This window comes from Rhinatrema bivittatum, chromosome 7, assembly GCF_901001135.1.
Source record: "Rhinatrema bivittatum chromosome 7, aRhiBiv1.1, whole genome shotgun sequence".
In the NCBI taxonomy this organism is placed as follows: domain Eukaryota; kingdom Metazoa; phylum Chordata; class Amphibia; order Gymnophiona; family Rhinatrematidae; genus Rhinatrema; species Rhinatrema bivittatum.
Genome location: NC_042621.1, coordinates 240,531,258 through 240,546,506, shown reverse-complemented (window position 1 = coordinate 240,546,506; position 15,249 = coordinate 240,531,258). Strand labels below are relative to the sequence as shown.

At 44.9% G+C, this 15,249-nt stretch overlaps 1 protein-coding gene across 1 annotated transcript in view; it reads right to left on the bottom strand.

Annotated features, from left to right (window-relative positions):
- Positions 1-15,249, bottom strand: part of LOC115096213 (transcription elongation regulator 1-like protein) — a 454,896-nt gene that overhangs the window by 128,902 nt on the left and 310,745 nt on the right. Inside the window, exon 5 of the mRNA XM_029610724.1 lies at positions 1,007-1,132. Within this exon, the coding sequence (XP_029466584.1) occupies positions 1,007-1,132 (126 nt within the window). The remainder of the gene's footprint in view (positions 1-1,006; positions 1,133-15,249) is intronic.

The window sequence follows — 15,249 nt, the reverse complement described above, 5'->3', positions numbered from 1 at the left end:
ACTAATACTTTGCACCACATCCTCTGGCAACTAATTAAAGAGCTTCATAATGCGTTGAGTAAAAGAAATTTTTTTCGCTTAATAGTTTTAAATGTATCATCTAGTAATTTCATTCAGGGCGATCCAATACAAGATGCTCAGCCAAGCGCATTTTTTAACGCATGGTTGGACTTGGGTTTTGGATGTGTTTCCACAACCCCTTTTCCATAAGGGGATTAGCACGTCCAAAACGCGCATCCAACCTCCCGCAAAACTAATAGTGCTCATTACATGCAAATGCATGTTGATGAGGCTATTAGCTATTCTCCCCTGATCCAAAAAAAAAAAAGTGTGCCCAACTTGCACATTTTTACGCTCAGAAATATGTACAGAAAAGCAGAAAACACTGTGTGGTGATATTAAGTCAGAGGAACAAAAAGGACAGAATATAACGAGCATCCATTTTCCTAACCTGCTGACAGCCAACTTCTCCTGGTCACCTGCTGCCGAGGAGGTGCTAGGGGTGCACATTTGCCCCTACAACCTCCTTGGGAGCATGACCCCCTCATTTAAATATTTAATTGCATGCCCAAGAGAGGTGGCTGGGTGCCTGTTTTCCATGCTGATTTATTGGATTGGCCTGATTGTGTGTCTCCTAGTCTTTGTACTCTTTGAAAGAGTAAACAACTGATTCACATTTACTCATTCCATACCACTCGTTATTTTATAGACCTCTTATCATATCTCCCTTCAGCTGCCTCTTCTCCAAGCTGAAGAGTTCTAAGCTTGCCTTTCCTCACAGGGGAATCATTTCATCCCCTTTATTTTATTTATTTATTTATTTATTTTATTTATTTATTTTTATATACCAACATTCGATCTGAGATATCACATCGGTTTACATTCAGGTACTTTATCATTTTGGTTGCTCTTCTCTGTACCTCTATGAACAGTGAATAGTATAGCTCATGGATTACATAAACTGACATTTATATTTATTGCATAATCACTATTAAAACAAACATACCTGTTGATGTTTGATCCACTAAATTAGTAGCCATAAAAGTCACAGCTGGTGCAGTTACAGCAGTTAACCTGGTGAATTGAGCTGGCATCAAAGGAGCAGTATGACTATTCATTCTTGAAACAACACCTGCACATAGAGAAAAAAACTGTTTACTGAAAATATTTCATTTCAGAAGACACTTAAATCAAAGCTTCTTTTGTAACATTGCTTAAAAATCATGCAAAAACAACCATGTTATTTTTAGAGGCAGTTTTGAATAGACCACTAGCTGAAAGGTATGTATACTTTTGAATCCAAGGACTTTGTAGTTAGTTTTCAAAAAGGCATACACAACTTATACATCCTATTTGTGTGGGTGGCCAATCAGGAGGTAAACAGCAAATATAAGTGCACTGGATACCAACACCTTTCCTGCTCCCCTCCCCCACCAAGAAATCCTCATTTTATCTAAGCTATATGTATGAATAATGTGGAAGCCAGTCAGAGGAATGAAACTTCCAGTCTGGCCATTTTATCCAGGTGCTACCTATTTACTATCCCTGGGTAAATGCCTTTGAAAATTGTCCTCTAAATTTTTTTATTCTTTTCATTTGCTATAGTAAACAGATTAACAGTGACCTATTTCTTTTCTTGGCATGGTAGTGGCCAGGACAATAATGAAAGTGGCTGTAGAGTTTCCCTTTGAAAATTGGGCCAGTGGCACAATGCAGGTACAAAGTGCCAGCGCCTTTGTGTGCCCACACTTAAGCAGGAATAAAGTACACACCAGAAATTCCACTCAGACATTTGATTATAAAATCTCCACACATAATTTCCCTCACCTGATCTGTCTCCACTCAGTTTTTTTCAGATATGCATTCTGTGAATGTACATGCACTTTTATCCATAGAGAGAGTAAGAATGTGAGGATGAGGGGGAGACACTATAATCAGCTTGCAATTCTATGCGGATAAATACCAGTTTGCCAAGGCAAATCATTTTGATTATTGCCCCCTGAACTTATAAAATTACTTTTGGTAGAAAAGTCTCTGGAAATTGAAAATTTTCATACATTTAAAACTTGACAAATTATAACCAGCATATTGCTCTAAGCACATACTTGCTAGTTCTACTAATGAATTCTACGAAAGCCAATGGGATTTTTATAAACTTGTATTTACATGACGGCATTTTCAAAACTCAAAATGAACCTTGGGAATTTCTCAGTTCAACATATATGGGGAAATTTTCAAACAGCCCACAAGCTGGAAACTATATGCGTGTATTTTTTCTTGACCCAGTAATTTCTCCTCCCTCCTTTTTCCTTCCAGTTCAACCAGAATCAGGATCCTGCTACCCTGATCCTTCATTCACAACTACCCAGGTATTTTTCCCCTATTTTAGTAAACCCGGCCTCCCACTGTTCAGAGTCTGGTCATTACAGCAAAGCTCCTGAGGCAAGGAGTCATGAACTATAGCTCTTTTCATGGGCTTTAAATCCAGCCACCAGCTGGATGACCAGAACTCTCCATCCTCCCAAGTTCCAACCAAACTGGGCTGTGGAAGACCCGATCCAGGAATTGAGCTAGAAACCTTTTGCATGGATATGCACAGCATTTACCAATGAGCCACCAGGCTGACTCTGTGCAGGTGGTTTTAACTAGCGGACTTTACCAGAATTCTCAAAGGGAATGAGTGCAGGTAGGTTTGCTTTGAAAATTCATATAAAGTACTGTGAGGACTGGCCAAGCAATATCCTCTGGGCTAGAGTAATTAGCACGCTGACTCCAGCTTTTTCTTATACAATTTCACTTTATTAATTCAAACAGAAACAGTAGTCGCAATAGCTGCCTACCTTCACAGTCCTCTGCTCAACTCAAACTTCCCAGAGAAGGACAGGAGCTCCTACTCCTGGAAACAAAGGGCCTGGCCTAACACACCTGGGTCCCAACTGCTGGGGGCCATCCACAGAGCTCTCCCTCTCTCCAGGAAAATTAAGGTGGACCAGGCATCTAGCCTGGTCCTGCACAGGTTTAAGGGGGAAGATAGAGGCACTCTATCACATGCTTAGACCCGTTGGTTCAAGCATTTTCACTCCCCATAGATCCCTATCAGGGAAGTGCTTCACATCCACCCTCCCTCTTAATTGGCCTTCTATCAGTTAGGATTGGAGTTAGAGTTCTAGGGTTCTGCTCACCCCCATCTAGTAGGGTTAACCTAAACAGCACTACAACAACCAACCAGTGTGCTATTCGTCCAGTGTGCACCACCAGTCTTTTTGTAGAATCCTTTGCTGGTTCCAGGTTCAAATTCCACCCTGATGGAGCTTTTTGGACTGGCTGAAGGACATCAAGTACTGGTTTCTTTGGTATCAGATGTGAGCGTTTCCTGGTGTCTGGTGCCTCCTCTCCAGCATTCCTCTCAGCACTCTCTGGCCACTCACCCATGCTGGTAGCTGACTCCTCCACAGCCTACTTGCTGGGATCTCTGCAGTACCACCCTCTGGACTTTCTGCGGTTCTTCCCTCTGGGTTTTCCACCGCATCTCTCTTCGGAGTCTTCACAGTGCCTCTCACTTGACTTTTTCATGCCCTGGGGGCTTCCCACAGGAGTTGCTTCTTGGCTCCTAGAAGTATTTGGATCCCCTACAGTGTCTTCCTTGGGACCTTCTCTAACACCAATGTCAGGTCTTCCTGCAGCACCCATCTCAGGCTGTTCCCAGAAGTTGGCCAGTTCACCGGACATCTCTGCCAGCAATTCGTCCAGTTCCTCACTGAACTGTTGGTACTCCTTGTCCTGCCATTCACTCTCTTGCCTGACCTGGATTCTTGGGAGTGGGTTCTCTCACTCCATTACTCTGGCTGGCCTTTCCAACTGCCACACCTCGAGCCTCAGGTTCTCTCTCACCCCAGCTTTCAGGACTGGGGAACTCTAAGTACACAGAAGTATATGGCTGTTCTTCTTTTAAGCCCACTGGCTTGAATACTGTGTACAATTCTGGTCGCTACATCTCAAAAAAGTTATAATTGTGATGGAGAAGGTACAGAGAAGGGCGACCAAAATGATAAAGGGAATGGAACAGCTCCCCTATGAGGAAAGACTAAAGAGGTTAGGACTTTTCAGCTTGGAGAAGAGATGGCTGAGGGGGGATATGATAGAGGTGTTTAAAATCATGAGAGGTCTAGAACGGGTAGATGGGAATCGGTTTTTTACTTTTTCGGATAATAGAAAGACTAGGGGGCACTCCATGAAGTTAGCGTGTGGCACATTTAAAACTAATTGGAGAAAGTTCTTTTTCACTCAATGCACAATTAAACTCTGGAATTTGTTGCCAGAAGATGTAGTTAGTGCAGTTAGTATCGCTGTGTTTAAAAAAGGATTGGATAAGTTCTTGGAGGAGAAGTCCATTACCTGCTATTAATTAAGTTGACTTAGATAATAACCACCGCTATTACTAGCAACGGTAACATGGAATAGACTTAGTTTTTGGGTACTTGCCAGGTTCTTATGGCCTGGATTGGCCACTGTTGGAAACAGGATGCTGGGCTTGATGGACCCTTGGTCTGACCCAGTATGGCATGTTCTTAGGTTCTTATGGCTTCTCTCTTTTTTTTTTTTTCCGCATGCACTGCAGTATACCCACTGGATCCAGACCAAGATTTTGGTAATACTGCCAGGCCCTGTGTGCATACACTGATCTCGTCAGTCTATAGAGGGACCATGCCCTGTTTCAGCCCAGTGCACAATTATGGGCTTCTCTCTGTTACACCCCTTATTTTTTCAAAAAGGAAAAAAAAAAATAACAAAACTTGCCTTATTGGCTCTAACCATATTCTGATACAGGCCTTAACTTTATAAAAGCTTGTCTCTTTAGTCCACAGAAAAACCTACACCTGCTTCTGTCTAGGCCCTAATGACTGCTCTCAGCTTTAAAGGCAGTTCTAGATTTTTTTCTCTCTGTGCTCTGCAGTCCTAGCAGCACTGCTTGGCTTCAGTGTACTCTGTGAGCCACACACATTTGCCTTCAACTGCTACTGGTAGGCCACACAACAAAACACATTTTCTTCCTTCCTTCTGGAGTCTTTGGGCTTTTTTCTGTACCATGTTTTACAGAAAAAAAAAATCCCACTTCTGAATCCATATGTGAGGTTGACTAGCCGAGCAATATCCTCTGGGCTGGAGCTGTTAGCACACTGACTTCAGCTTTTTCTTATACAATTTTACTGTATTAATTCAAACAGAAAACAGTAGTCACAATAACTGTCTACCTTCACAGTCCTCTCCTCTGATCAACTGAAACTTCCCAGAGAGGATCAGGAGCTCCTACTCCTAGAGACATAGGGCTTGCCCTAACCCACCTGCGTCCCAACTCTTATTTCTCCCCTGCTGGGCCCCTAGGGGAATTAAGGTGAACCAGACATCTAGCCTGGTCCTGCACAGGTTTAAAGGGGAACATAGGGGCATGCCATCATAAGTATATGCATTGATGTAAGTTTGAATATACTGTATAGAACTGTTTGTTTGTACAATTGATTATCTTGTGCAATACAAAGTATTTAGAAAAAAAAAACCTGCTTGACTACATTGCATCTACTTTTTTTGTAGAGGAGGCTGAGAGGAGGAAAACACTGTATATTTTCAAAAATGTTATGTATGCATGCATGCTATTTTCCTCTCCTGGCCAAATCACTCAAAGAACATCCTTTTTTAATGTGGACTTGTAAAAAACAAGGAAGGTATGTCTACAAAGAATCCCATTTTGCTTGTATGGCCAAGTTCACATCACATCAGAAGTCTTACAATATTAGTGTGAAGGGGACCTAACAGCTTGGTCAGGTTTCTACAACAGTTACCGTTCCTTGTATAATTTGGGTCCTTTGCTTTAGCTTTTGTCTTATTTTGTTGATGCATCTCGTTGTTCTGCTCCTGTGCCATACAACAGAAGATGTAGGCACAGTACGTAAAATATGACAATAAGACATTCCTAGGGACATGTCAAGGTTGATTTACTCAATTAACATGCGTATATAAGATCCTTAGTGTATAAAAAAATTGGCTTAGGAACAATGGAAGAGAAGAATGATAAATGAAAACACATCTAATTTACAATAATCCTCGGTAATCATTTATTATAAGAAAAGTATTACATTAACTGTACAAATAATTAAAAAAGACATCAATATATTATTGTTCAAAATTTCCAATAAAAAATTCTTTAAAATACACAGGATTTCACGCAGACAAAAAATACAGGTTTATTTCCTTTCACAGCAGCGTGCAGAAGAATACAAAAATTAAATGAAGCATACAATACTATTTCCAGAAAATCCAACCTTGTGGAACTCTATATGTATGCCCACTGTAACCTGACATGTTAAGGCCTGAAAAGTAATTAAAGTACAAATTGTGGTTCAATCATTGTAATGGCTTTTGAAATTGCTAATGTCCATATTATTATTCAAATTAAAAATAGTTTTCTTTCCCATTTCAAGCAGTTACAGAACACTACAGTAAGTCAGTACTAATTATTAGAAAGCATACTTTTCAGTTTTCCACTATATTTATAAAATGCATAATGAAAACCGGACTCATTTAATGTATTTTTTGCTTACTCTATATCACAAAATATATTTTATGCTGTCATAATGTAATATCTATAATCAGTTATAAGACTGAATCTTAAAAATGCTCAGAAAACAGAATGGCATCAGCAGATAATGGATAGAAAAGGAAGCAGGTTCAGGAGAGCAGTGAATCTGATTGTATCAGTAGCAGTGGAGTAGGAAGAGGCAAAAAATCAATATGCTGGCCTAAGCCTACAGCAAGCTGATTCCCTCAATAGCAGCGAGCAAACCCATAAAGAAAAGATCTAAAAGCTGTAATAAAACCACTCACTACCTTTCTGGCTGGCAGGATGCCACACCAGGGATCCGCTCCTAACTTGGAACCCTTGTGGATAAGTCAGCACAGATCTGAATCAAATTTTGTAAGCAGCAGGATCAGCTACTCATAGAGAGCCACTGCTCTAAGTGCTCCTTGAAGAAGACATCCAGTGAACCTGGTTTATCTGCCAGACCTATTACCCTTGTAGAGCCAGCAGATGGTGGATGGGGATATAGAAGCTACACCAAGTAAGAGATAGTGCCTTCTCAACAGATCTGATTCTTTATGCCGGTACGTGTGCAGAGACTGAACAGGCTGAAATCTTCTTCCCAGACTGCATGGTTAGCAGGCAAGATCCAGAAAAGTTTGGATTGGAACGAGATTTTGGAATTGATTACTTGCCTTTCTAAACCCAAGCTCAGGGTGAGTTGCATTTCAGGTACAGTATTTTTCTGCTCTACACGGCTTATAACAAAACCGCATTGGAGTTACACCATGTGGTAAACATTTTTTAATCATGCGTTAAATGCCTTAAAGCAAAGCACAGATAATGCACCGTATTTCAAATACCATGTGTTACCTCCCCCTTCAAAAAACAAGTCAGGCATTAAAAGCCCATTGTAAGTAAAATGTATGCTAATCACATGTTGGCGTAAAAGGGTATCTGAGACCAGCCAGTGGCATTATAAAAATGGACTCGCCAGACCTTACATACCTAAGGGGCACTGCAATCTTCACCAGAAGACTACCAGGGATAATAGTAATGGTCAGGGTATCTTACGGCCTGAAAGGGGATGGGGAGGTTTTGGTGGGGGGGGGGAGAGATTATATATTTAAGAACATAAGAAATTGCCATACTGGGCCATCAAATCCAGCATCCTGTTTCCAACAGTGGCCAATCCAGGCTACAAGTATTACACAGAGTGGTAGACCCCTGGACCGAGACGAGGTTGGTGCCACCTATAGAAGAGGAGTTCCTATAGGTCCTCATTGTCGGGAGGTGGATACAGGCGGTGGAGACCCAACCGGACCTTCACCTATACCAGCCCTCGTTCCCTGCAGATTGAGCCCTTGGGTGCCAGGGCTGGCAGGACTTAGGAGCGGGTCTCCAAACGAAGACGATCCTGAAGGCAGAAGGCGGAAACGAGGTCGGACGTACCAGAGGTTGGGGCTGGCAGCTAGCAGGAGAGACGGTGAGTAGGCAAGTGGTCAGGGCAGGTGGCAGATAACGCAGAATCCAGGGACGGGCCGAGTCGAGAACCAGAAGAGCAAGCTGAGGGGATGAGGAGCCAGAGCAGGGACAGGAGCACACGAAGCAGGACCAGGAACACAGAGCAGGATCAGGAACATGGAGCAGGACAATGAACACGCGGAACAACCAGCAGCCCAGAGCAGAGCAGGACCTGTTGCCGAGGCAAGGGGGAAGTGGCAAGGCTGAGTATATATACCTGCCTTGCCTGACATCATCTCCGCGGGCTGCGGGGAACTCTCCCGCTACTGGCCCTTGAAATTGCAGGCAGTCGCATTCGTGCGCTTAGGGGAACTCTGGAGAGCGGTGGTGTCGGCATCGGGAGGCACAGCGTGGCTAGAGGCAGGCCGCGGTGGCAGGAACCGGCGACGGGAGCCAGCGAAGGATGGGACAGGCGAATGCCCTCGGTCCCCTACTGTGAGGAGACCTGGCTACATGGGCCCATGGCCGGGACGCCTAACAACAAATACCTGGCAAGTTCCCAAACACTAAGTAGATCCCATGCTACTGATACCAGTAATAGCAGTGGCTATTCTCTAAGGGACCGATTTTAATTCCTACGCATGCGGGGTACATTTGTGCGCGCTACCCGGCACACACAAATGTACACCCAATTTTATAACATGCTCGCATGTTATAAAATCCAGGGTCGGCACGCACAAGGGGGTGCACACATGCATCTTGCACGCACCGAGCCTGAGGGGAGCCCCGATGGCTTTCCCCGTTCCCTCCAAGGCCGCTCTGAAATCGGAGCCGCCTTGGAAGGAACTTTTTTTAGCTCTCCACCACCTTTCCCTCCCTTCCCCTATCTAACCCACCCCCCAGCCCTACCTAAATCCCCCTCCCACCTTATTTCTTCAAGTTACGCCTGCCGGCCAGATGCCAATGCACCAACCCCCGGCACAAGCCGCTGTGCCGGAGGACTCGGGACTGCCCCTGAACTGCCACCCCACCCCTGGCCACGCCCCTGGACCACCCATTTTTTAAAGCCCCGGGACATATGCGCATCCCGGGGCTGGTGCGCGCCATCGAGACTATGCAAAATAGGCTCGGCGCACGCAGGGGTAGGTTTTCGGGGGTTACGCGTGTAACCCTTTGAAAATCTACCCCACAGTCAACTTAAGAACAAGGGGAGAGGGCTTGGTGATGGAAGAGGGGCTGTGAGCCAATCACTTTATTCTTTACACTTTGGCTGCATAATTCTGTGGCATGGGGTGGAGATAGAAGAAGGAGTCTCAATAGACCTCCACTGATGTTTACACTCCATCAGGTAGAGCTTCAGGGGCAAAATTGCTGCTTTAAAAGATGATGGTCCTATAATGTGGGGCTGCCATTACATGTTATTTCTTGTGGTAAGTTAAGAATGCATTTTTCTCTCTGGGAAAAAGATCATAGCTTAGTAAACAGACCCCTAAGTTTGTATCTTAGGCAATGGAGAATGAAGTGACTTGCCCAAGTCATAAGGAGAATTAGTGGGAGAAGTAGGATGTAAATGCTGGCTTCCCTGGTTCTCAGTCCTTGCCCTAACCCAGAGCTTTCCAAACTTTTCATGTTGGTGACACACTTTTTAGACAAACATAATTTCGGGACACAGTAATTCATCTACTAGCAAACCAGAGGTTAAAGGTTAAATGAACAAAATGTATTTTGACAATTTACGTATGTTTCCTTAAATATATACATAATAAAATGTTTCACGACACAACCTATCTTGTGAAAACCTTTCATTTATATTAAAAATATATAATATTCCAAGATTAATGTTATTGTTATAATTTATGAATAACAATAATAAAACAAAGTTATTGTGTTATTCAATTTACCTCTTTAATGAGATATATGAGCTTGATGGACACAGCTTTTGAATATTTGATGTTAATAAAAAAGTCCAAAAGGTCTTCTGCGTAATTTTAAAAAGCTGGCCAGTTTCACACTATAAAATTATTGATAGCCTCATTCAACTAATTCTATATGGCTATGAGAGTGAAGTCTGGAATTTATAGGAAGGGACAGAATGTCAATATAAATCCTGCACCTCCAGTTCTGCAACTCTGTGCATCCACTGAAATTCCCCCAAACAATGGAGCTTGGATGTTTCCCTTACAGCTCATCATACTAAAAGATATTTTCAAATTCTGGTGTCACCTCACAGTAACAGCAGCACAAACACCTTCCACTGCCAGGCACATTGTGAACTAACACAAAACCCCGCAAAAAAGACACTCAAAATCTATACTGCAATCCCATCATAACATAACAGTAATAACACCAAGGACTCAAACAACAATAACCCTACCTGTGAAAAAGCAAGGGTAAATATTAACTGGGTCCTAGAATACCAATATACCACCTACTGAGGAAACAAAACAAACCAGATTGCTATAGATCCCTATGCTAGCAGAATCTCTCATCATGGTCACACACACAGAGCAGAGACAGACCCTCACCAAATACAGACTACAAAATAAAGGACCACAAATTAGACAAAAACTGAAATGGAAATCCCAAGAAGCCAGACTCTCTGTATTAACAATGGAAAAACAGAACCACCATTCTTCATAAAACATAAAATCAAGAAACATAAAGCATCAGTTATAATAGTAAAACCATACTAATAAAAGAATATTTTAAAACTATTGATAAATAGAATTTCTATTAATTAAAATCATATACATTTTTTACAATTTCCCAAACACCAATAAAATATTTCAAAACAGCACATTTATCAAATAACACCCAATAATTAAAACTAATAAGGATTTTAAAAAGCCCCTGCTGTCCATACTTTGGAGCTCTTGATTTCCAGTCACCCTGATATTGTCAAGGATTAGGAGGTTATCCTCTCTCTCTCACACACATACTCACATGTCCATTCTCTCTCACACATACACTGTCAAATACATACACATTCATGCTCTTATATCGACCATAACCTCTCGCTCTCACAAACACTGACACACTCTCAGGCTCTAAGACACTCTCTTCCCCTCCACACACACCCCCCACACAAACTCTTACTCCCCTGGATTTTCTCATACACACTCATGCTCTCACTCTCTCTGGCTCCCTCACATACACACACACATACCCAGGCAAGTTCCCAATCATTCTCATACAAACACACACACCCAGGCAAGCTCCCAGTCATTCTCACACACTGAAACTGACCCCCAGGCAGGCTCCCATTCATTTTCATACCACTCCCTCACCATCCCCCAGGGATGCACACATTTATTCTCACACAGACCCTCAGACAGGCACCAATTCATTCTCACACACACACAGACCCCCAGGCAGGCACCAATTCATTCTCACACACACACAGACCCCCAGGCAGGCACCAATTCATTCTCACACACACACCCATACCACCACACACAGGCAGGCACCTCTTCCACACATACAAACCCCAGGAAGACGCCCATACATTCTCATACACCACACACTGACCCCCAGGCAGGCACATATGCATTCACACACATACACCCCCAGGCAGGACTCCCATTCATACACATGCACACTAAAGGCAGACCCCCTCTCTTTCTTTTGCCAGCAACCTCGGAGCCTCTCTCATTCCTCTGCTGCCACTGTCACTGATGCCACATGGCTACTGGGGTGGCGCTGATTGCTGCTATTGGCACCGAAGCCCATTCTGCTGCCTCCTCTGTGCAGGCCCCGTGGGTTTCCCACTTCCTCCAAGTTGATCTCGTACATTGTGAGATCCGCATAGAGAAAGTGCTACTCTTGCACATTACCAAAGATTACATGTGCCAATCAGTAAAAAGTAATTTATTATTATTATTTTTTTTACCTTTGCTGTCTGATCTTAGTTTTCTAATCGGTTGGTCCCAGGCTCTTTTGTTCCACCCCCCCCCCTCCCCTTCCCTTTATTATTTTTTTTCCAATTCCTTTCATATTGTCTTTTTTTCTATTTCTTTTCTCTCCATCTATCTTCTTCCCTCAAACATACAGTCAGGTTCTCATTCTCACATGCTTTCTCTCTCTCACACTCACACACACACACACACACACACACACAGGCTCTCACTGTCACATGCTCTCTCTCATACAATCATTCATACAGTCTCTCACTGTCACATGCTCTCTCTCATACAATCATTCATACACAGTCTCTCTCTTGCACATGCTGTCAGACTCACACACACAGGCTCTCTCTCACTCCCACATGCTGTCTTGCTCAAGCACAGGCTCTCACTGTCACATGCTGTCTCTCACACACACACAGGCTCTCACATGCTGTCTCTGCAAACATTCAGGTCCTCATTCCCACACACAATCTCTCAACTCATCTCATACACGCAAACAATCTCTCAACTCATCGCAAACACGCACTCTACGGGCCCTCAGCTTCTCTCTTACCTCTGGGCCTCCTCTTCATGGGTCGCTGCAGGATGGGCTCTGCAGCGGCCGCCCTGCTCTTCTCGGGCCGATCCGCAGCAGCGGCGGCCCTGCTCTTCTCGGGCCGATTCGCGGCAGCGGCGGCCCTGCTCTTCTCTGGCCGATCCGCGGTGGGGACCCTGCTACCGGGCCTCCTCCTCCTCTTCTTAGCTTCGATGGGAGGGTTTGTTGGTGCATCCATATCTGGACGATTGGTTGATGCGAGCAAAATCCGAGACCCTGTGTCATTCAGCGATACAACGGGTGCTACAGCTGTTGAGTTCCCTCGGTTGGGTGGTCAACACGGCCAAAAGTCAGCTCATTCCCTCTCAGTCGCTGGAGTTTTTGGGAGCTTTATTTGACACACGTCAGGGAAGGTCTATCTCTCCTCCGGTTGCAGTCTCAAGTTGCAGGGACAAGTCTGGTCCTTGCTGGAGAAACAACAGCCGACGGTTTGGGATTACCTACAGATGCTAGGTTCCTTGGCTTTGACGCTGGAACTGGTCCCTTGGTCTTTCATGCACATGTGGCCCTTATAATCGGCGTTACTTTCCTGCTGGAGTCTGGTGTCCAAGCAGTTCTACCTCCCATTGCCATTGACGGACCTGGTACACTCCAGTCTAGTGTGGTGGCTGTGTTCGGACAATCTCCTCCGGGGCGGTCCGCTCGTGGTACCGGAGTGGACGGTGGTCACCACAGATGCAAGCCTCTCAGGTTGGGAAGTGGTGTACTTTCAGAAGTCAGTACAGGGACTCTGGTCCCTGACCAAGACTCAATGGTCGATCAAACCACTTGGAGACCAGAGCGGTGCGCCTGGCGGTGCAGGCCTTTCTCCCTCTGATTCAAGGGAAGTCGGTCAGGGTACTGTCTGACAATGCGGACCACAGTGGCCTACATCAATCGTCAGGGGGGGAACCATGGAGTCGTCCGATGGCGTTAGAAGCTTGTCTGCTGATTCAGTGGGCGGAACGGCACTTGCCAGCATAGCTGCATCCCACATAGCAGGGGTCGACAACATACATGCAGACTTTTTGAATCAAGATCAGCTCGACCCCGGACAGTATGAGCTTGCGGACAGGGCCTTTCAACTCATCTGTGACAGATGGGGCAAGCCGGTCATGGATCTGATGGCGACCTTCAAGAATGCCAAGGCCCCCGCGCTTCTTTGCTCATCGAAGGGAAACAGGGGCAGAGGGGGTGGACGCCTTGGCCGATGACAGACTTCTGTATGTCTTCCCCCTTGGCCGCTGATCGGCAAGGTACTTCATCGAATAGAGAGCCATCCATCGGAGGTAATTCTGGTGGCTCCCGATGGCCCCATCGGCCATGGTTCACGGATCTCGTCAATCTCGAGGTGGAGGATCCACTGCGTTTCCCGTTTCTACTGAATCTCCTTCACCAGGGGCCTGTTTGTTTCGATCAGGTAGATCGCTTTTGTCTAGCAGCATGGCGTTAGAGAGGCGACGTCTAAAAGGCAAAGGTTATTCGGACACAATGGTGTCCACCCTCCTGAGGTCGTGTAAGGCATTGACTTCCTTATCGTATGTACAAGTTTGGAAGGTTTTTGAATCGTGGTGCATTTCTCTGGAGATTGTATCCTCTCAGGCATCCGTTTCCAGTATTCTAGCCTTTCTACAGGACAGTTTGGCCAAGGGTTTGTCCTGTAGCTCTTTGCGGGTGTAGGTGGCAGCCCTCGTTTGTTTACGCGGTTCTGTGGAAGGGAGGACTCTGGCGGCGCACCCCGATGTTGCCCGGTTTCTGAGGGGGGCAAACATTTACGCCCGCCGCTGAATGCTCCGTGCCCCTCCTGGAATTTAAATGTGGTTCTTAAGGCGTTGTGTGCACCCCCTTTTGAGCCTCTGAAGAGGGCGATGCTAAAGGATCTTTCATTGAAGGTAGTATTTCTGATGGCAATTTCCTCGGCACGATGGGTTTCTGAACTTCAGGCATTGTCCTGCAGGGATCCTTTCTTGAGGATCTCTGAGTCTGGAATTATTTTACGGATGGTCCCATCTTTTCTACCAAAAGTGGTTTCTTCCTTGAACCAGTCGGTGGAGCTTCCACCGTTTTCTGACCTGGATAGGTCGGATCCCATTTCAAAGGATCTAAGGAAGCTGGATATACGTAGGGTGCTACTGCGTTATCTGGAAGCTACTAATGGTTTTCGTCCTTTGGAAGGGTCCAAAAAGGAGTAATATGGCGTCTAAAACTACCATCGCCTGGTGGTTGAAAGAGGCCATAAATTCCTCATATTTACTCTGTGGTCGGCCCCTACCAGTGGGGCTGAAGGCACATTCCACTCGCTCCCAGGCGGCTTCCTGGGCGGAGTGTCACCAGATTTCTCCGCAGGAGATTTGCAGAGCAGCAACTTGGAAATGTTTGCATACTTTTGCAAGACATTATCGGCTCGATGTCCAGGACTCATGGGAGGGCAATTTCAGAGCAGGCGTATTGAGAGCGGGCCTCTCCAGATCCCAGCTCAAGTAGTTTTAAGCTCTGGTACATCCCAGGAGTCTGGACTAATCTGGTACGTACAGGGAAAAGAAAATTAGGTTTTACCTTCGATAATTTTTGTTACTGTAGTACCAAGGATCAGCCCAGAGTCCCGCCCGCTGTGTGCATTTAAGTCTTGGAGAGTCCGCTGTTTCCACTTCTGCTCTTGTTTTATTTGATCTGTGAGGTTCTTCTGTTTGTTAACCTCCTTTCCGGGTCAGGTTTGTTGTTGGGGTCAGTGA